Source organism: Myodes glareolus, chromosome 4, assembly GCF_982192425.1.
Source record: "Myodes glareolus chromosome 4, mMyoGla1.1, whole genome shotgun sequence".
In the NCBI taxonomy this organism is placed as follows: domain Eukaryota; kingdom Metazoa; phylum Chordata; class Mammalia; order Rodentia; family Cricetidae; genus Myodes; species Myodes glareolus.
This window is the reverse complement of record NC_142029.1, coordinates 29,295,780-29,318,860: the sequence shown is the minus strand read 5'-3', so window position 1 is coordinate 29,318,860 and position 23,081 is coordinate 29,295,780. Positions and strand designations below refer to the sequence as shown.

The window sequence follows — 23,081 nt, the reverse complement described above, 5'->3', positions numbered from 1 at the left end:
CAACCCGTAGATGGTTATTGTCAGGCGTTTTGTCACAGTAAGGAGACAAGTAACTGTGACAACAGGAAATACCGAGATGGTGGTAGGCATCCTGTCATCACAGGACACAGTCAGTCTGAGTGTAGAAGGCCTACAGCCCTTCTCTTTAACATGCAAATGCCAAGAAAAACAGAATGAAGGAGACGGCTCAGTGACTAGGAGACTCGAGAGACATAGCAACCAGGGGCGATGATGTGTGGGCTTTGTTTGGCTTCTAATGCAAACAAGCCAGCTGTGGAAAAGAATGTGTAACTCAGTCCCGGCACTGGAGTGTGGAGCAGATCAAATACTAAAAGGATTCCCTTTTCATTTGTGCAGCAATGTTGGGAGCCAGACCTAAAGTCTTGGACATGCCAAGCACCGGAAAGGATTTATTTTTAAGGTACGATAAGAATTATCTTGAGCTGGGAAAAGCGATCAGTCAGTAAAGTACATGCAACAAGAATTCCATCTCCAGAACCCTCACTGGGAAACAAAACAGAAGAGATGCCTCAGTGGGTCCAGATGACAGGTGCTGCCAAGCTTGATGACCGGAATTCCAGCACCAGCACTCACACAGTGGAAAGAAATGACTCTCACAAATTGTCATCTTACCTCTACATATGCAACACACACACACACACATTCTTTTAAAGTTATGTACTAATTCTTGACAAACGAAAAGGTTTGCTTTCTAGGATTTGTTTAGCTAAGCAAAGGGGCTGAGAGGAAAAGGTAAATAAGGATTGTCCACATACTGACAACCAAACAGACAGAAGGGGGGATACGTGGGAACATACAACATTACATCTAATTTTGTGTATGTTTGTGCACGCCATCATAAGTACCGCTTTCAAAAACGTTTCATGGGCTGGGGTGCGGCTCGGCTGGAGGGTTTGCCTGGCATGCGTGTGGGTTCCAACCCCAGCATTTCAAAACCCAGTGTAATGCCAGCCAGTGCTGGGAGGTTGAGGCAGGAGGATCAGAAGTTCTGCGTTATCCCTGACCACATATTGAGTTTGAAGTCAGGCTGGACTACATGAAACTGTCTCAAAAAATAAAATAAATTTCAAAACTCAGACATACACAAAAAGGATGAATACAAATGTGTGTAAGTTAAGTTTTTGAACAAAATTACTAATTTTTTTTTTTTTTTGGTTTTTTGAGATAGGGTTTCTCTGTGTAACAGTCCTAGATATCCTAGAACTAGATTTAAGACCAGGCTGGTCTGAAACTCATTGAGATTCGTGCCTCTGTCCCGAGTGCTGGGATCAAAGGCGCGCACCATCACCGTCTCACAAAACCATTAACTTTTAAGTGACAGGAATGTGGATGCTTCACTTTCTAACACAGAAAGTGTTCGTGACAGTGAACGAATTTTAAAGCAATCAAAGCCAGCCACCATTTGGGGACAGTTCGGGTGACATGGATTGTGAAGTAGAGGTGAAAAGACCTAAGCTGGCATTGGCTACTAATATCCTAAAAACTTAGATGTAAGTGAAAAATTCTTAAAAGCAAAACAAATAAAAGCAACACACACACACACACATACACACACATACACACACACAGGTGTGCACACACACACACATACACATACACACAGGTGCGCACACACACACACACATACATACACACAGGTGCGCACACATACACACACACACACATACACACAGGTGCATGCACACACACACACATACATACACACAGGTGCGCGCACACACACACACATACATACACACAGGTGCGCACACATACACACACACACACACACACACACACACACACACTCAGACCTGAACCACTTCATTGCTCAGGGAAGGAAGAGGAGCCTGGGAAGGACTCACAGCGGATGCTACTGTGATTCACAACTGTCATGCTTAGATTGGAAAGGGGCACAGGGAGAGCCATGTGACTGTCACCCAGATCCACAACGATGACATCATTTATCTTGAACATGCACCCTAAAGTCTCAGTGCCTTGAACAACTGCGGGCTAACAGCAACCCCCATAGAAACAGAAAGCTTTGTATTTTCTTTAGTTTTTCAAGACAGGGTTTTTCTGTGTAGCTCTGGCTGTCCTAGAACTCACTCTGTAGACCAGGTTGGCCTTGAACTCACAGAGATTCACCTGCTTTCACCTCCCAAGTGCTGGGATTAAAGGCATGTCCCTTTAATTAATTTCAATTTAAAAAGCAGAAAGCTTTTTAGATGTTCTTGTTAGCATTTGTCAATTATATATCCTAACGGGTCTCATTTTCATATATATATATATATATATATATATATATATATATAGAGAGAGAGAGAGAGAGAGAGAGAGAGAGAGAGAGAGAGAGAACATACTTGGATCATATTCACCTTCATTAACCTCTCTCATCTCTGTCCTCATTGGCTTTCTGTTACTGTACTAAAACACTAACCAAAACACTGTACAGTTGGGGCAGGAACATGGAGCTAGGAACTGAAGCAGAGCCCCTGGAGGAGGAACACAGCTAGTGGCTTGCTCAGCTTCTCCCCTCCCCCGAGACAGGGTTTCTCTATGTAGCCCTGGCTGTCCTGGAACTCACTCTGAAGTCCAGGCTGGCCTTGAACTCACAGAGATCCGCCTGCCTCTGCCTCCCAAGTGCTGGGGCTGAAGGTGTGCGCCACCACTGCCCGGCTTCAGCTTGCTTTCTTCTATGGTCTTGGACCACCTGCTCAGGGGCGGTACCACCCACAGTGGGTTGGGCCCTCCCACATCCATTACCAACTGAGAAGATGCTTCCAGACCTGCCTGAAGACAGGTTTAATGGAGACAATTTCTCCATTGAGATTCCCTCTTCCTAGGTGATTCAAGTTTGTTGAATTGGTACAAACCAGCCAGCACACAATCTCACTCCTGCCAAAGGTACTCCTAACCCCAGTCAGTTCCCCTTGTATTTTCACGTCATTTATTCATTTTTCATTCATTCATTCATTTCTATTCTTTTCAGTGTCTGGGCAAGTTCCATTACAGTTATAGAGTGGCAGGAACATGGCAACTTGCCAGGGGCTACACCATTGAATGCCTCCCTTTCCCCCACAACCATGAACTGAGAGGTGGGGCCTCACGAGCTCCTCCCCTGAAAGTGTTTATGATCTGGCATTGGGCAAGGGACGACTGCAACATAAATCAAGCAGCACCTGCTGGCTCCTCAGTCATGCTGAGCGCTCTCGAACATCAGGGCTGCTGTGACAGCCAGAGGCTCGCTGCCCTGGGTCTTTCTCCTACCTGATGATGACACACTGGTTCTCTCTGTCAATGATCATGTTCCTGTACATACTGTCGGCCAGGGCATAGATATGAGGCGGGTTCTCATACTGCGCCTAGAAGAGCAAAACAGAAACCGAAACCAAACCACAGTAAGTTTCTTTGTGTGGACTGATCGGTGACGCCATGATGCCATGGCACACAGCTCCAGTGTTCGGTGTTTACAGGCAAAGGTTTCGAGACTCCGTGATTCATAAGAATATCCTAGGTTATGGCCTATTACACTCTGGGAAGCGAAGGTGGGGTTTGGAGGACTCCTCCAGAGGCATGCCTGTGACTCAGCCCTCAGACACGACACAGGTACACCACCCTTCCACCCAGGCAAGCCTCTGCAAGGACATTCTGCTTCCAATTCTGGAGACCTTTGGCAAAGCTCAGAAAAGGGTCTGCCAAGTCCCTGGGTCTCACTTTGACCAGAATTCTAAATGCCGACAGTATTTTTTTTCTCTGCGAGGCAAGTTGCTGTCCTTGGATCTCACTGGGGGCTAAGGGGTATTTCTATGGAGGAGGGAAACTTGTACGTTTTCCACAAGAAGATGGCAAGAGGTGTGGTTCCTCACAGGGAGGAACTGGTTTGGCTAGTTTGTTTCCTTTCTCAAGGGGAGGGCTGGAGGTGACACACTACAAGAAGAAAGTCTCCTGGGTGTGTAAAAGGGTCTAGTTTTACAGATTTAAAACTAGAGACTGGAGAGATGACTTGGTGGTTAAGATCACTGGCTACTCTTCCAGGGGACCCAGGTTCGATTTTCAGCACCCACATGGTGGCTCACAACCATGTGTAACTCCAGTTTCAGGATATCTGACGCCCTCTTCTGGCCTCTTCAGGTACTGCATGACACGGCAGTGCCCAGACATACATGCAGGCAGATGCTTGCATGCATAAAGCAAAATTATATTGGAAAATGCCCCATGCCTAACAGTCATTCTGTCAGTTGACTCCAGCCCCATGTATTCAGTTACTAGGCACCCGCTCACACCAATTCCTCAAAAATTAACAAAAAGAGCTGCCATGGTGGCATTTAGCTGTAATGCCAGAATTTATGAGATGAAACAGGAGTTTCATAGTCATTATTGGCTACTTAGTGAGTTCAAGGCCAGCATGGGCTACATGAGACTCAATCTCAAAAAACAGGGCTGGTGAAGGGCTCAGTAGATAAAGGCATTTGCCACTAAGCCTGTAGACTTGAGTTCTGTCTTTGGGACCCATAAGAAAGAAGGAGAGGACTTCCTCCTGCAAGTTGTTCTCTGGCATCCACATGCACAGCACGGTGCACACAAATAAGCAGACAAATGTGAGAAAATATTTTTAAAGCAAACAAAAATAAAAACGCTTCACGTGGTGCAAGAGCGGAGAAAAGAAGACTCGCGGTCCAGCTGAGTCCAGGGTGGCACACGGTCCTGTCTCCGAGGGTCTCACAAGGAGAGGGGAGAAGATGAGCAGGACGGTGATTTTAGAAGACAAATCCATACAAAAACATAAGGAATAACTTGCGTAAACCATCCTTAAATTTTCTTACACAGGGATGGACTTGAAGAAAAGGGTGCTGCCTGAGAAATCGCTGCATACTAGCAAGCTCTAAAGACCTCAGTGGCAAAGGGAGATGGAGGGGAGCGAGTAAGACACTGTATATAAGCAAAGTACTCATGTGTCCCAGACCCAGTGTCCCCTACCCATAGGGAGCCACCTAGTAAGAGTTGGAGGCTCTTCTTGGGAATGCAGAACTCCTAACAGGGCTCACGGTTTATGTTAAGCCTGCCTTCATGGTGACAGGGGAGGCCTGCTGGGACCGCAGACATGGTCTGAGATGGGCTTCTTCTCTACAGATCACCGAATCAGAAGGATGTGTAACCTCTGGGAAAACAGGTAAGCAGAACACTGTATGGAAGAGCAGAGGGTGGAGACCAGAGGGAGAGGGAGTGGCGAGAACGCTGCCTAGTGGAGGGAAATGAGCAACAATCTGTGCTGCCTAGTTTCACCAACCTGACCCAGGCGAGAGGCGCCTGAGAGGAGGGAGCCCCAGTTGAGAAAATGCCTCCATGGGCTGGGGTGTGTGCAAGCCTGTAGGGCATTTTCTTTATTAGTGACTGAAGTGGGAGGGCCCAGCCCTTTGTGGATGGGGTCACCCCTGGGCTGGTAGTTCCTAGGTTTTATAGGAAAGCAGGCTGAGTAAGCCAGGGGGAGCAAGTAAGAAAGCAGAGCTTTCTGCATCAGCTCCTGCCTTCAGATTCCAAGTCTGTTTGAGTTCTTTCCTGACTTCCTTCAGTAATGGGTTAGAATGTGGAAGTGTAAGCCAAATAACCCTTTCCTCCCCAACTTGCTTTTGGTCACAGTGTTCCTCATACAATACATAGCAATAGTAACCCTGACTAAGACACAAGCCTTTCCCATTAAGGTTCCTAAATGTTTAATGGAAGCTACACCCTTGGCTCTTGAGGGTCACTTATACTCCTCCCATCCCCAGACAGGGTTTCATGAATCTCAGGCTTGCCTCCATCTCCCTACGAAGCCGAGGGTGAATTTGAACTACATTGTACCAGGCCGGGTTTATTCAGTGTTGGGGGTGGAATCCAGCACATTGTGCATAAGAGGCAGTCATTCTGCCAACTGAGCCTCAGCCCCATCTCTGAAGCCCTTTCCTTCCTAGCTACACTTTCACCCAGCCTCTGACCTCGGTGTCTACAGAGTACTGAGTAGCCATTTCCTCTGATGGCCTATCTTTCAACCGAGACCCCCAAAGCCATTACGATGTGAGTTTAACTCCTGGCTCCGTAGATTCTGGTACTGCTCCCCTGTGCAGCCGTTCCCTCCTCTGTGTAGTAGGGTAGATAATGTGATACAAGGCTCACACGGACAGTTCTAGCATTGTTGCAAGCACACACAGTGCCTAACACTCAGTAAAAACTATTTGGATAACAGTGTTACCATGAGAATTAAAACAAAGATTTTTTTTTCCTTTAAATTATAACATTTCCATACAGAGAACTTTAAAAAGATAGACAGCATAAAAGGGGGCTGGCACACGTGACTCTCCAGAGAACTCGAAAGAAACACAGGTCTGCGCTTGAGTGTGTCCACGTGTGTGTGTGTGTGTGTGTGTGTGTGTGTGTGTGTATCTCAGCTCTTCGTGTTGGAGCCTTGCTGGTACTGGTGGGGGTGGGGGTGTCAGGCCAGCTCCACGCCAGCTGCCCCAGGATTGTGGACTGGAGTGCCAGGGCAGGGCGCGGACCTCTGCGGACAGTGTTGTCCTTGTGCCGGCCCCTGATAAAGGCGGCATTATCAAAGGTCTCCCGTGGCAGCCTCCTTGAGCTCCAGCTACCAGCGGCGTTTATCCGGCAACAATGGGGTGCGCACTTGCTCTGGGTAAATGCCTTCCACTTCAACTGGATTTATGTGTTCTTTTGTTCGGCTTCCAGGGCCGGGATTAATAATGGCTCTTGTGTTTCTGCTCTGAAGAAGGGAAGAAAGGAAGAAGATGCAGTCTAGGGCTGAGCGGTGGGATGAAATGCAGAATGAGACACGTTGGGAAGGATTGCTGGTTATACTTTTAACCCACAGGTGAAATGACTGTGGAGTGGGTGTGGACAGAGAGCAGACACAGAAGTAAATGAAGTAATGCAAGATGCATTTTCAAGCCAGAGCCAAAGCTTCAATTCTCAAAGTTCCCAACATCTCACTGATTTTTACCTATGACTGATTTTCCTTTTTGGTTTTGTTTTCGAGACAGAATTTCACTGTAAAGCCCTGGCTGTCCTAGATCAGACCTCGCAGAGATCCACCTGCCTCTGCCTCCTGGGATTAAATGAGTGTGCCACCACTGCCTGGCTGACTCTTTTTCTAAGTGTGTGTGTGTGTGTGTGTGTGTGTGTGTGTGTGTGTGAGAGAGAGAGAGAGAGAGAGAGAGAGAGAGAGAGAATAGAAGTCTATGTGTTCATGCTTGCTTTCATGTGGAGGACAGAGGACAACTTTGGGTGTTACTCTCAGGAACTGAATCTGACTCCTTTCGGACAGGGTCTCTCTTTGGCCTGGAGGCCATCGCTAGGCTGGACTGAACAGTGAGCCCCAGGGACTGTTCTGTCTGCACCTCCTCAGCACTGAGATTACCAGCACACGCTACTATGTGCCGCATCTTCACCTGGGTCCCAGGGCACAAACTCAGGTCCTCGAGCTCGTGACCTATCTATCTCCCCAGCTCCTCCTGTGCTTCTTTTCATTGCTGAAAACTTTGGAGCACATGTGGAAGCCAGAAGAGCACTGCAGACTCTGTGTACTGCAACCCACTTAACTAATCCTCTATGTAAATTAACCCACACGTTAGTCTATACCCCTTTGAGCTATGTGCTGAAGATCAGGATCCAATTAAAATAAAAAATCAAGTCGGCAGTAGTGGAGCATGCCTTTATTCCCAGCACTCGGGAGACAGAGGCAGGCGGATCTCTGTGAGTTTGAGGTCAGCCTTGTCTACCAGAGCTAGTTCCAGGAGAGGAACCAAAGCTACACAGAGAAACCCTGTCTTGAAAAATTAAAAAAAAAAAATCAAACAAGGTCATTTACTTGACCTCCCCCAATACATAATGCATAGGAAAATTCAAAGGTACTAATAATTTCATGAAAAACTATGTATAAATGACAAAATCCCCGAACACTGCAGCAACTTATCGAGTACGTAACTTACCGCTCCTTGGTACATTTCAATTTCCTTCTCTCCAAAGTACGGCATCTGCTTGAAAGGGTTGACGGAGATTAACACGGACCCTATGTACGTCTGAATTTCAGTCTGGTTAAGGTCCACTGTTCACCTTCACAGAGACACGCTTTTCAGCCAACAGATGCTACAGAGCATGCAATGAGCTGCCGGACGGAAGGACGGCCAGTGTGGACACATGATGACACCACAAAGGCCAAAGCGGTCATTTAATTAGCTCAGGGCTTGCTCCTCCCCAGGAACAGCGATGAGGTTCATCATCAATGCTGCGAAAAGGATTTTACACAAACTAAAGTACCTGCTTCTCCTCAGACCAGCAGCATGGAGAGCTAGGAACACACACACACACACACACACACACACACACACACACGGAATAGAAGCGCCCAGGGCACAACCAGGTCAGTGAGCGTCCCTCTCCTGAAAGAGATGCACTGCTTCCATTGGAACGTGTGCCTCTGAGGTAAATGACCCACGCATTTGTTTCCCCACTGAACAAACAGAGGGACCCCGAAGCTTTGGGAAAGTGAGAGGTACCAACATGACCAAGCGTTCTAATTCTCAAAGTTCTTAGCATCTCATTTATTCTTATCCATTTACATTTGGGGAAGAAAATAGCAATTCCACATAGGTAAGGCTTAGAGAAGAAAGATAGTATTTGGGGAATCCAGGAAGGCTTCTCTGAGAGGAAGTGTGCACTGGATGTAAGTTTTGCTTGTTTTTTTTATAACTAAAAAAAAATTTTAAGGTTATTTTATGTGGGGTGGACTGGGTCCGTCACATTTGTGTGGAGGCCAGAGAACTTCCTGCAGTTGGTCCTCCCCTCCCACCTTGCTGAGGCAGGTTCTCTCTTGTGGTTCCTGCGGTGCTGGCCTTTCATATCTGCATTCAGCTGTTCATGTAGGTTCCGGGAAATAAACTCAGGTCTTCGGACTTTGCAAACACTTTTACCCACTGAGCCATCTCTTTTGCCTCCCCTTAAAGTCTCACCTTGTATATATGTGTTTGAAGTGGTTTATAATGAAAATAAAAATAAACACAAAAAAACAGTGTGTATGTATGTGTATGTATCTGGAAGATTATGGTGTGTGTGTGTAGTACATACACATGTTTGCATGAGGGTGTCTGTACCTGTGTCCTGTGCATGTGAGGAAGCCAGAGGAGGTTGTGGTCCTCCACTCTGCCCTTGAGTCAGGGTCTCTAACTGAACCTGGAGCTAGGCTGGCCACCAAGGAGCCCCAGGGGTCCTTCTGTCTCTGCCAGACACAGTGCTGATGGTACAGGCATGCACAGCCATAGCCAGCTTTTCTCATGGACGCTAGGGGGTTTGAACTCAGGTCCTCATTCTTACATAGCAAGCATTTATTTTATTTATTTATTTATTTTTGAGACAGGGTTTCTCTGTAGCTTTTTGGCCTGTCCTGGAACTAGTCCTTGTATACCAGGCTGGCCTCGAACTCACAGAGATCTGCCTGCCTCTGACTCCCAAGTGCTGGGATTAAAGGCATGAATACCACCGCCTGTAGAGCAAGCACTCTACAGTTTTATACATTTTAATGCACTCAAGTAAGGGGATGTGATGAGATTGCCCCTCCACCCCTTTACTCAGCAACCAACTACTTTGTGCTGGTTCTTTACAACATACCAGGCACTTTGAGGTGCTGGGAATTCAGCAGTGAACAAACTGAACAAATTAAACATCTTGTCCCCATGAGGGAAGAAAATCATGAAAAAAAAATCAGCAACCCTCTCCCGCCATTAGATTTCTGCTATTTTTATTATTTCTGAGGCAGTGTCTCTTGCTATGTTTCTTAGGTTGGTATTCACTTTTGGTTCGTGTGATTTTCCTACTTCAGTCTCCCGCCTACTGAGATCTGCAGGTGTGCACAATTATGCCCCACGCAAAACATAGCTAATCGTTGAATTAGAAATATCTTCATTTTAACAAATAAATCAATGAAATGAAATTTATTAACAAATAAACAGTTTTAATTAATAAAAGGAATATAAAACTGTGAGATTATTTCTCGGGGAGCCATTTCTATAAAAGGGATATATAATGGGGCAGGCTCAAACAGGGTGGATCCTCAAGCCCTGTCCAGCTCTCACCTGGGGTATTATACTGATAGGTTGTCATGTGCTGTTTGAACTTAGAAGCTGACCCTGGGTTCCCTACCCTGACTTCAGACAAGCATGTTTATGTCAAGTGTCCTCAAAGACCCGTATCCAAGGATGGGTTGGTACCCACGCCTGTGTGACAGGGAGAGAGCAGCAGAACAGAGCAAGAGTAACCTCACTGTGCCATTGAGTACGGCCAGCTGATAAACTATTCCCAATAGAAATCACTATTGATATACAAGAGCCTACCGTGGGGCAGAGAAGACAGACAGTTCAGCCATGGAAAGGAAGCTCAATTGGGAGCTACAGCCAACTACCACCTCAACTTCCCCAATCAGTTTCTGATGGATTCTGATGATTCATCCTGATTTGATGACACCATCTTTGTCTGCTGCTAATTTTTTTTTCTTTTACTTGGAAACTCCACTCAGCCTGGGAGTCTCTCAACCAAGGCTGCCAGCTGACTGCTTTAATGCCAGCTTCCCTAGTTGATTTCTACTGGATGTTTTGAGTTCCTGGTTTGATGACATATGTCTGTCATCTATCTATCTATCTATCTATCTATCTATCTATCTATCTATCTATCTATCTATCATCTATCTACCCATCCATTTCCTCCTCATTATTTTACTCCTACTTGCTACACACTTAATAAGTTCACTCGCTCAAAACCAAAAGCACCGCTGTTGTAGAGCACTTTCCAGACTGTACAGAACATATCGGTAAGCTGTGGTTAATGGATGATGGGGATAAACCAAGACCTATTTAATTAATAACCCTGCCATGGAAATAGATGAAATAATCAATGAGCAGCAATCAGCACCTAGATGCCATTCCCTCAACTCATGTTCTTAGATGCATGTGTCATTACATACTGATCTCTCTCACATCATAATGCAGGTGACCACTTTGGCCTTAGATGAAATATGGAATTATTAATAGACAATATAAATGGGTGTGGATATGACAAATAATTTAAACACACACACAGACACACAAAATGACTCAATTGCTTTTTTTCACTTCACTTGTTACTGACCAGAAAGACCTCCCAAGCAGAAAAATGAAAATGAATTAATAAATGAGAAAGGAAAGTGATGCGTTGCTTTTTCAGTTATTCAATTTTGATTGTTCAAGAGATGAAAGATGCCCGTGGCTGGACAGTGATGACATAGGCCTTTAATCCCAGTACTTGGGAAGCAGAGACAGGCGGATCTCTGTGAGTTCAAGACCAGTCTGGTTTACAGAGTGGATTCCAGGATAGGCACCAAAGTTACACAGAGAGACCCTGTCTCAGAAAAATAAAACAAAACAAAGAAAGAAGAGAAAGAAAGAAAGAAAGAAAGAGAAAGAAAAATGCCTAATGCCTACGACACTGTTGCCAAGACTTTATACTTGGTGACGGAACTGAACGGACACAGATGCATCATGTGGTACTTGAACAACAATCCCACGACTCTAGTTAGGCATGGCTTTGACCCCTGAGCAACATCCCCAGCCCTTAGCCCCCTTGCTCTTGTTAAGCCTGTTTCGCTATAAGAAAGTTGAAAACCTGCTCAAAGACACAGGCCAGGAAGTGGCAGATCTGCTTCCCTATCCAGACAGGCTGGCTCCAGAGTCCACACTCTTGATTAAAAGGAAACAAGGGGCTAGGAATACAGTTGAGTTGGGGGGGGGCACTTGCCTAGGACCAATAAATGCCAGGCTCTGTCCCCAGCACCCACATAAGCCACGTACAGAGTACATGCCTGTGACTTCAGCACTCAGGAGGCACAGTCAGAAGTTCAAGGTTATCCTCAGCTAAATAGGGAGGCGAAGGTCAGCCTGGGCTAGAAACTCTGTTGGGTAGGTGGGGGGTGCAATGAATAACATCTTTTTGTAACTAGCAAGTACTTTCATTGCTATTGTTAGTTGGGAATAAAAAAATACAGACCACCTCATCAAATCTGGATGTCGAGAATGAGAATGATTAAGCTATAAACATACATAGCGTAATGTTGGGGCACACTGCACTAAAAGGCTACCCATTTAGCTGAGATTAAACTATAACTGGGCGGTCCCTACGTTGTTCTCGTATCAACCTTACATTTAAATTAGCCGTGCAAGGGTTCATACAGGAGGATTGGGATGCTCTGCAGTCTCTCCTTACTAAGAACTAAGAGGCTTTGTCTACCCCAAAACCCACGTTAGGGGCTGGAGAAATGGTCCAGCAGTTAAGAGCACTGGCTGCTCTTCCAGAGTACCAGGGTTCAATTCCTGGTGCCCACACTGTGGATCACAATTGTCTGTAACTCAGTTCCCTGGGATCCATGTTCTCCTTGAGCACCAGGCAAGCATGTGGTCCACATACATAAAAGGCCCATACGCATAAATTAAATTATAAATAAATAAAATAGGATCTATCTTAGTAGGATTTTTTTTTTAATTCTTAAGATTTGTGGGGCTGGAGAGGTGGCTCAGTGGTTTAAGAGCATTGTCTGCTCTTCCAAAAGGTCCTGAGTTCAATTCCCGGCAACCACATGGTGGCTCACAACCATCTGCAATGAGGTCTGCAGACATACACATAGACAGAATATTGTATCCATAATGAATAAATAAATAAATATTTTTTAAAAAGATTTGTGTAAGGATCACAGGGCAGTAGAGGCACGTGCCTTTAATCCCAGCACTTGGGAGGCAGAGGCAGGAGGATCTCTGTGAGTTCAAGGACAGTCTGGTCTACAGAGTTAGTTCCAAGACAGCTAGGACTGTTACACAGAGAAACCCTATCTTGAAAAATGAGGAGGAAAAAAAAAAAGATTTGTGTAAGCATCTAATACTCAAACTGAAGGGATAGGTTTTGTCTCTGATCTGGATTCTCTTGCTCAATGGCTCTAACCATTATGAGGGCAGGACCAATTTGAAGGTTGTAAAATGTCAATTCTGAGCAAAAAACAAACCAGGGGAGACACGAGTCTTCCACAGAAGACAGTGCTCTTCCCTTCATGATAAAGGATATACTGTGAACCAGCCACTGCCTGGGGACAATGGGCTGCTGCCACAGGAGGAGAAAGGGCTGCATGAAGGAAAGCCAAGGGCATCCTGCCCCCTCCCCCAAGCCTTCAGCCACCTAATAAATAGAACTCAGGTGAGTATGGGCTGAAAATGGAGCCACAGTTGTTTAAGTGTGCTTTGTGAACAACCTCTTCTAGACTGCTCTAGGCCAGTGCAGATGCAGTGACTCAGGTGAGAATGAAGGGATGTTATAGACTCTCCCTAAATTTCCCAGCAGGGTCCCCCCAGAGCATCAGTATCTGAGACTGATGAAAGACAAAGTTGGGTTTGAAAAGGTCAGTGTGTCCTGATTCTGCCACGCTAAGTACCCACAAACGCACCTACATCAGAACCGGCCAGAGTAACAAATTCAGTGACTTCCTGTTGGAGAAGGACTTCATCGTGTATCTAAACAATTTCACCTTCCCTATCTGGCTGGGTCTTTAGAGACCTGAGCTAATACCCAAAGAGTTCAGGGTGCTGGTTGGGTTGGAGCTCCAAAAAAGTTCCTCAGTCCTCCCTCCCACACCCAATACATAATTCAGGTGTGCCTCTGGGGACACAGTCGGGGCCATTATCTCTACACATGTAATCTGCCACAGTGAAGGTGTGGCTTCAAGTTAATTCTCAAACTGCAGGCAGATACGAAGCTATGATACCAAATAAAAGCGGGGCAGGGGGGCACCTCATTTAAGAGACAATGAGAGTCAGGAGGAAGCAGGCAGATCTTCAACTGACTGGTTCCCAGATGTTGGTCCATGTGTCTATGAATGCTCATTCACCTGCATGCAGCACAAGTGATGAGGGAAATAAAAAAGAACAACACGCTGAATTTTTCATGAGGCTCAATTCAGGGCTGGCAAGATGACTCAACCGGTCAAGACACTCGCCACCACACCTAATGACCTGGGTTTCATCCTGGAAACCTATGCAAAGGTGCCAGGAAAGAATCAACTCCTGAACGATGTTCCCTGACTTCTGAACCTTTGTGCCCCTTCCCCAACGGTAATGATGGATTCCACAAAGAAAACCCAGTTCATCTGGTGTAAAGGACCGTTCTTTGGCTTTAGAGCATCTCTTTTCAACACACACAGTGTAAGATGGTCTTTTCGGGGATGTAGGGATGAGGTGAGCCTCTGCTGACCTCTGTCTCATTCTTAACTTTAAAGATCTGTTTTTACTTATGCATATGGGTGCTTGTATGAGTGTATACAGAGGCCATGGAGGCCAGAAGAGGGTATTAGATTCCCTGGAGCTAGAATTATTGTCAGTTGTGAATGAGCCCCCTAAATGAGGGTGCTGGCAACTCTAGGAGAGCAGCAAGCACTCTTAATCACCGAGCGAGCTCTCTAGTCCATTACTTAGTATTCTTTTGTGACAGGTTTTCATGTATCCCTGACTGACCTAAAGGTTACAGTGTAGCTGAGGATGACCTTCAAAGTCTGTCTGATCTTCCTGCCGTCTCTTAGGAGTGCAGTGCTTGGTTTATATGGCAGTGGGGATTGAACCCAGGGCTTCCTCAAGCGCACTAGGGAGGTACTCTCCCAACTGAGCTACATGTCCCACCCTCCATATTTATTTTGAAGATCAGGCAAAGCTAAGAGCATTGAACTGCTGAACATGATGACAGCCTACAGCGATAAGTCAACCTCACCACATATATTACTGGAGAGTGAAGGAAGGGGAGGCCTCTGGCTAAAGTCCTATATTTGGAGAAGCTCTGAGCCAGAACTTGAACCTTCGGTTCCAGTCACAAGACCAATGTCTCACCCAGCTCGCTGTCCCCTCTGTGTGAACCAGCTGCCTAGGGCCAAGTTTCATTCTGAATGACTAAAGGCACTCTGCCTCTCCAAATCACTGGTCTGGCAGGACAGCCTGAACTCCTCACTGAAGGATTAAAAATGCCAAGCACGTTTGAGTGCGGTGGCCTTTGAGGGAGAAAAGCTTAAAGACAGTTGGAGCAGCAAGTGTGAAGTGCTCCACACAGGAATTCTGCTCAGCCAAGCGGCTGGAATGGGCGGACAACAGAGTGCGGCCTCCAGCTCTTTTCTTTCTAAACTCCAGAACTTTCTTCCCTTGCACATTTTAGAACATCACTGTAAGCAGTGTGGCAGCCATCTCTAAGAACGGATGGTAAACTCAGCCTTCCTTTGGGGGCTCTATTGGCCAGACAATGTCAGCGTGTTCTAAGCGGGATTTTGTTTCCTAAGGGAGAACAAAGCAACCATGCTTGGCCTGCATGCCTTAGCCACCGAGTGCCCTTTGTGATGCTGATCTACACTACAAAACAGGGCTGGCTTTATGGGCGGAGAAGTAAAAGGCATGCTTATCTATATTAACCTCTCTTTTGCCTTAGCAAACACAGAAGAAACAAAGAAAGAAGTCATCTTTCATTTACAGGAACGCTATGCTATGGGTTACCTCTGAAGACTGAAGTGGTCAAGGAGACCAGAAGGAAAGAGGGGAAGGCAGATACAAATATCCATCAGCAGCGCCAGGCCTCCCCGGAGCTGGAAGCAACTCCCTCCCACCTGCCGAAAGAAAGCCCATTTACGCCATTTACGCCGGAGTGGGTAAAGATGTCTAAATCATAAAGTCATTAGTGGTCAAGTAGCTCATTTCCTCGGGCGAACGCACCATTAGTCAGTTATTGACTCAAAGGTCTCCACTACCCCCCCCACCCCCTGCCCCGTTGAGTCATTAAAAAATTCTGCTGTCTGAATTTAAAAAGTCTTGAGAGTCAACAGATTTTCAGGGATCACTTAATACAATGTATCCTGTGCCAGGAACTGTGCGGCAAAGCCAAAAATACCTGAGGAGGGGGGGCGCGGTTTGTTAAACAGCAAGAGAGCGCGTTTGTGTAGATGCACGTGGGAGAATGCTACAGGCTGAGAGCCACAGGAACTCGCCCTGGGTGGTAGAATTTTGGGTGGTTTAGTGTCTTTTCCTCTGCTAGGCTGCATTACATAAGTCATGTCAAATAAATATACTGCTTGGAAAGGCTTTTACAACTTGTTCTCTGCATAAAAGTCGCGCTGTCTGTCTGCAAGAAGCTTCTGGGCCCTTATCAGTAAACAGCCCGCTGAGAGGCAGGGCTGTCTGGACAGAGGCTGGGCTGACTTTAGGCAACTGCCGCCATCATTATTTTTGTCTTCTCTCATTCAGCTGACCAAACACCACATCTACTGGGTAGGGAAATGGCTCAGTGGGTAGTAATGCTTGCTGTGAAAACAAGAGCACCCGAGTTTGAATCCCCAGTAAAACCAAGCATGGCCGCACATGCCTGTAACCCCAGCACAGGTTCGTGTTAGGAGCTCCCTGGAAAACCAGACTGGCTCATTGGCCTGGCCTGGTGAGCTTCGGGTTCAGTGAGAGACATTTGGCTCAAAAATAAGATGGAAAACAATAGAGGAAGACATCCAATGTCCTCCCCTGGCCTCCAGAGGCACATGTATGGGTACATGCACTGGCACACACATGTGTGCATACCACACACACGCAAACACACACACACCAAACAAACAGGCAAACAAGAAACCACATTTCTCGGTAAATAATTCAAAAACCAAGCCTACATTCCAAAGCTTTTGGATCGTCCATGTAAAACAGTTTCTAGTGCTGGGATGCAGCTCAGTAGGTAGAAGCCAGGCAGTCTGGATCCACAACCCGCACCCAGTCCTTCCTAACCCACCTACCAGTTTCCATGTGCCATGGGGGCTTGTACACAACATTTTTTGATGGTGTTCAAGCCAAATGAAGTAAACAGATTTCCGTGTGTGTGAGCAGAGGAGAGGGGAACTAAAGTACACACGACTGCTTCCATACGGTTAATCCAAGGCGCGTGGAGCAGGTGGGGGCGCCACGTCACTAACGCTGCTCTGGAAAGTGCTTTAGACTTCTGAAGGTCAGACGGCCTATTTCAGTGGCTTGGCTAGGCCACGGTACCCATGAAAGCAGTAGAATCCGTCATTAAACAAGCACAGTTGTATCCCAGGGGACCTTCCGTTTAAAGACAACGGTGGGCAGGATCTGTCTGTAAGCTACAGGCCACCGTTAACCAAGAGGATGCTGTTTACTCCAAGTTAACAATAATGTCATATTGTAAGGTGCATTATATCATCAAATTGCCATGTGCTGTTCAAGCAGAGCAGCTGCCTCCCCTTCAGCCCCAAGCATGTTATTGTCAAGTATCTTCTAGAACTGCCTGCCCTGGGTCAGGTGGCTCCCTGGCTCTGCCAGGGGCTTGGCAGGGAAGGTGTGGGGTGGGGGAGAAACAGCAAGCAGCTGAGGGTGATAAACACATTGTGCCCTTGAGAACCTCTAGAACGTAAACTATTTCCAACCTTATTATTATTGTTTGTAATGTAAAATCTTTGCAGCAGGAACAAGAGGCCGGAACTCAGCCTGAGAAGCTCATCCATGGAGAGAAGACTCAATCAGAAACTCCACGTTCCTGCTGGATGTTCAGAAGCCCCAGTTTGGTATTATCTTATCTGCTGCTAATTGTTTCTGCTTTGTTTTGTTTTTTAACTTGGAAATCTCACCGTGGGGGAACGTGTGTCTTTCGGTCGGGAACGCCAGTAGAAGGAGACGGCCTCAATGTGGTTTCCCTAGGAAGTTTCTGCTGGATGTTGTTAACTTTCAGTTTGGTGGTGCTGCCTCTCAGGCTACCCAAGCTGCCTTTGCAGGGTGTTGTGGGTGCCTGTCTAATGATGGCTTATTACATGTCCGAGGTTTCTCTCTATCTGCCACGTACTATTTATTTTTCTATTTTTGCTTGCTACATGCTTAATAAAATCACTTACTCAGAAACCAAAAACAGCCAGGAGGTGGTTGGTGGTGCACGCCTTTAATCCCAGCACTTGGGAGACAGTGGCAGACGGGTCTCTGAGTTGGAGGCCAGTCTGGTCTACAGAGCATACTCCAGAACAGCCAGGGCTACACAGAGAAACATTGTCCTGAACAGCAACAATAACAACAAGCAAACAAACCAAAAGCAGAACTACTGTAGCTAGTTCTCTGGACTGGACAGCACAAATATGGATGCCAAAGTTGATCAGAGATTTTTAAATGGCTAAACCATAAATCCAAGTATAGGAAATGACAGAACTGCTAATTAGCATTATTTAACTATTCTATAATGTCCACATGCATCAAAACATCACATCTTATCCCAAAAAATATGTATAGAGGCTAGAGAGATGGCTCAGTGGTTAAGGGCTTGTACTGCTCTTTCAGAGGATCAGAGTTCTGAACCTCTTATGGTCTCCTTGGGCACTTCTCTCTCTCTCTTTCTCTCTCTCTCTCTCTCTCTCTCTCACACACACACACACACACACACACACAAACACACAAACAGTTACAAAATTAAAAAATAATAATAAAAAAATCTTGCTTGGGCCTGGTGGTGTATGCCCTTGATCCCAGCACATCAGATACAGAAACAAGCAGATCTCTATGAATTCAAAACAAGCCTGCTCTACAAAACAAGTTCCAGGCCAACAAGAGATAATAATGAGACCCACAAAACCCTTTTAAAATATACAAACAGCTCATTGTTGTACATTAAAAATTTAAATAATGCTATTATAATGGTCAACAAGTTTGAATATATATTTAGCCTTAAAAAGAGGGCTTTAGGAATTGAACTGCACAGATATTTAGAGGAAATTCCCTTTTTGGTCAATAAGAAACAGCACAGTACTGTTTGCAATGGTTCCCGTGTCTTGAAGTAATGGGCATCGCCACAGGAGTATTTAGTGAGTTAAACACCTAAACACACCAGGGATGGGCAGGCAGCCAAGGCAGCCTGCAAAAGTATGGCTGTCCAGGTTTCGGTAATTCTAATAGTCAAGTAAACATTGCAAGTAATAAACAAAAAGTCCCTGGTGAGAAAGCTTCTCCAGGCACTCTGGGTGAAATCCAAGATGCACATTACTTCATAAAGCACCCATGTTTCCTAGACACTATCATCAGGAGTCACCCCAGCATCAGCCACCCCAGCATCGGCCTTTGGCACCCTGGCACTGCTCTCCAGGTAACACAGACCTTTGCATGGCCGTGATTAACCCAGGTGACATTTCACTAATGTACAGTTGCTCCAAAGGAAACTCCTGACTGCTGGAGGAGCATCCTCCACTATCACAGTTCTCTTTGACTGTGACGTCAACACACGTTTCCAAGAGGCGTGTGCCCTGTGCTTTTAAAGCCCTGTTATAAAACGACATCTGGCAAGCTAACAGGGAAAAAAACACCAGGCGTTTTCAAGAGCTGATCATCCCTTCTCATGTTTCCTTCAGCAAATGTAAAGGTTCAGAAAAACTGGGGAGGCATCTTTTCTGTTCATCAGGTGATTCATTTTAAATCTTCATAGTCTGGAAGGAAGAGTTGCTATTATGTCATCGGGATGACACAGAACCCTGCAGACAGGGCAGGATAGGCAGAGGTCTTAGACACTTAGAATACAGGATGCTGTAGCTCAACGGGACACTATGATGGAGCTGCACTTTGACCCCGTGAAATGCCAGGAAAACACTTTAGGCTCATCTTTGCCCTTGGAAGCACAGCCGCCCCATTCTGAAAGTGAAGATACTAAGAGCCAGTTCGGAGAGCTGGCTCAGACTTTTGGGAGGTTTGGCTCATGGGCAGAGACCCACATTACTGTGGAGCTGCCCTGTCCCAGGGGTGTGCAAAGGAGAGAAGAAAGGATACAAAGATGTAGTCGTCCATGTATCTCTTCTTCAGGTTCTCTACAATGGAGGTCTCTGTGATCTTGGAGAGCAGCACCATGTCATCCACACCGCTATGCTTGACATTGTGACTCTGCCAGTGGTACCGGTAGGCGCCTTTGCTGCCCTGGAGACAAAAGCATAAAATGGGTTAGGGTAGTTCATATTCTCCTGGAGTTTTCTAACACACACACTCTCTCTCTCTCTCTCTCTCTCTCTCTCTCTCTCTCTCTCTCTCTCTAATATACATATTCTCCCAAACAAAATGTATCATGAAGCACAGCAAAGATTTTGAGTTCCAGCCTTATCACCTATAGACAAGCAGGGAAAAGTCACCCTGGTCCAGTATATTGCAAAAACAGTGTATTTTGTTTATTTGATAAATATCAATAATAAATAATATAAAAAAACCAAACACAATCTATGAGGGATAGGGATAGGCACGGAGCTCTTTACCCCGTGGCACGCTGATGATGGCCTTTGAAGGAGATCTCAAAGCATTTGAATTTTCCGGGGAACTAGAAAGATATTCGTTTCCTTGTACAGTCATCAAGCAAAAAAGCCTACACACAAACAGAAAAAGAAAGGGAAAGAAACCAGAGTACACGTGTAATCCCGACAAGAGACAAGAGTCTAGAGTACTGTCGTTTGCTGTCAACTTCAGGGTCTTCACAGAGGTGCCAGGTGCTAGGCTAACATGGTGGACCAAGTTAAGACTCAGCCCTGCCTGGACAGGTGGAAGCTCATGACTTGGGGGAGTTTCAACAAAGCAGGGAAAATTTATGGACAAGGGTATTGAGAAAGGCCAGCTGCTCAGACATCGAAATTAGCATGAGAAAACGGAAGTAGAGGCTGTGTGAGAGACAGGAGAGGTAGGAAAAAGAAAACAAGATGGAAGCTGTATTAACTTCCTTTCACAGGGAAAACACATGAAGCCACTTTATTTTGTCTGAGGACACAGATAAAAAGTTAAGTCCAAGTGGTTCAGAGGGAAAAGCAATCATCAAAATCCAACCAAGAGGAAGCCACCGGCAGGAAAAGCATGCCACACACCAGGGGCTCAAACTGTGGGAAGAGGTTCTAGGTTTACCACCCATGCCGTCTAGTGGAAAGAAACTGCCCATATGATATATTTGGTTTTCCCAGAACAACACATAACATCAATTCTGCAAAATTACCTCAGAAGTCACCATTCCTCCTTCCTCTGCGGCAAGCAGAGAGAGCAGAAAGGCTCTGCCCACAGCTTGACTCACAAGGCTCCCATCATGTGCTCAGGGCCAACCAGACATAGCCCAGGGTACTTCTCTGGTTCTCCGGCCATCCCCCCACATACACATGCACACAGAAGGCTAAAAATGTTATTTTCTCTTTGAAAAATGTAAACATGATTGAAGACAACAGAAAGCCATCAATAAGTGGCTATTTAACATCTACCAAGAACGAGGGGCAGGAAGATGGGTGCCATAGTGTGCATGCTTATGCAGACCCTCAAGGTACCCCGTGTTATGTGGATAGCCACCAGGTCCAGTGGCTCCTCTCCCTCTCACTGTCCCGCCTGCTGTCTCAGAGACTGATTCTCCCCCGTGACGTCAACAGTGCTCCAGGAGAACAGGGCTCCCTGCTGAGTCTACTGGGTGTCTTTGTCCCAGAAATTGGTATTAAAAGTTGTCACCCTGACCTCAAATTTACCATGTAGCTGAGGATGCCCTTGAACTTCTGAGCCTCCTGCCTCTACCTCCTGCGTTACGGGATTATAGGCATGAGCCACCATTCCTGGTTTCCGCAGTGTTGGGGATGGAACCCAGGACCTCCTGCACGCTAGGCAAGCGCTCTAACTACCGAGCCCCTTATGTCTCTCATTCCTCACTTTTCAGACTTCTCTCTAGTTCTAGAGATTCTAGAGCGGGTCACGAACCAAGAACATAACTGAGCGGTTGCCACAAGTGAACCCAGAAGACTGTCCTTGTAGAGTTATTTCACTTGCGGTGACCAGTCTGTTTATCGTTCCCAACCATCTCACGAGAGAGGGGCTTACATTGCCTTGTGAGTTAGCTGCAAAGGCAACAATTGAAGCAGGTTCTCTTTACAGACCTGCCCAAACATGGCTTCTTCCCACTCCCTTCCCTGGGGCCCACAGGGCATTTACATTTATCTTATCAAGACTAAAATGGCAACAGGATACCAGACTGCATCTGGGTGGAACTCCTCATTAAAAAGACACATACATCATCAGGGCTGAGAGATGGTTCAGCAGTTAGGAGCCCTTGCTGCTCCTGCAAGGGATCTGGGTTCAATTCCCAGCATCCACAGGGTGGCTCACAATCGTCTGTAACTCCAGCTCCAGGGGATCTGGCACCCTCTTCCAGTCTCCATATGCATAGGTACATACATTGTGCACAAACATATATGCAGACAAAAGATTCATACACATAAAATAAAATGTTTAAATCGCTTTTAAAGAAGATACACAATCTTTGCTAATGACTACTTTCTCTCCGTGTCAAAGACTAAAATACTAAGGTGTCTTTAATCAGATAACTTCTCCATATCTACTTGGCCATGAATCTCTGTGTGTATAAGTGTGTGCGTGTGTGTGCATGTGTGTGTGTGTGCGTGTGTGTGTGCATGTGTGTGTGTGTGTGTGTGAGAGAGAGAGAGAGAGAGAGAGAGAGAGATTCCATGTTTGTACACATAAATGTAATTATTTCCCTTTCTCTTTCCCCTACCTCCCAGGCAACAACGGCTGCATATATGAACTCTGTTTTCACAATCACTCCCCCCAACACTGTGAATTATCTTGTAAAATTGAGAAGAGTCGTCTCAGCTTCTCACCTTCCTTTTCCCTTCTGCCCCAACTCATCACAAAAAGACAACTACTGGGCATGTAGATGAGGCAGAAACCCTCACAAGAAAGATTAGAATACAATGACGCATATGTATGAAGAAGCCACAAAGGAACCTGTTACTTTTGTATACTAACCTAAAAAAGTTCATTTATAAAAATGAAATATGAATTTAAAATTTTTAAAAAATCAGATGAGATTAAGATAGCGAGAACAGAGGGGAGAAGGGGCGATAAACGCCTTGGGGTGGGGGCAGGCTGCTCCCCACCAGACTGGAGTAGGTGAACAGAGCCCAGCAGGCAGAACCAGGCTGAGCAGGGAAACATAGAGATGTGGTATTGTGCTCA

General features: G+C 46.0%; 1 protein-coding gene across 1 annotated transcript in view; it reads right to left on the bottom strand.

Moving 5' to 3' along the window:
- The window catches only part of Myo1e (myosin IE), a 197,219-nt gene that overhangs the window by 97,050 nt on the left and 77,088 nt on the right, over window positions 1-23,081 (bottom strand). Inside the window, exons 2-4 of the mRNA XM_048423271.3 lie at window positions 19,875-20,018; window positions 7,983-8,072; window positions 3,271-3,365 (exon numbers count right to left, since the gene is read on the bottom strand). Coding sequence (XP_048279228.3) covers window positions 3,271-3,365; window positions 7,983-8,072; window positions 19,875-20,018 — 329 coding nt within the window. The remainder of the gene's footprint in view (window positions 1-3,270; window positions 3,366-7,982; window positions 8,073-19,874; window positions 20,019-23,081) is intronic.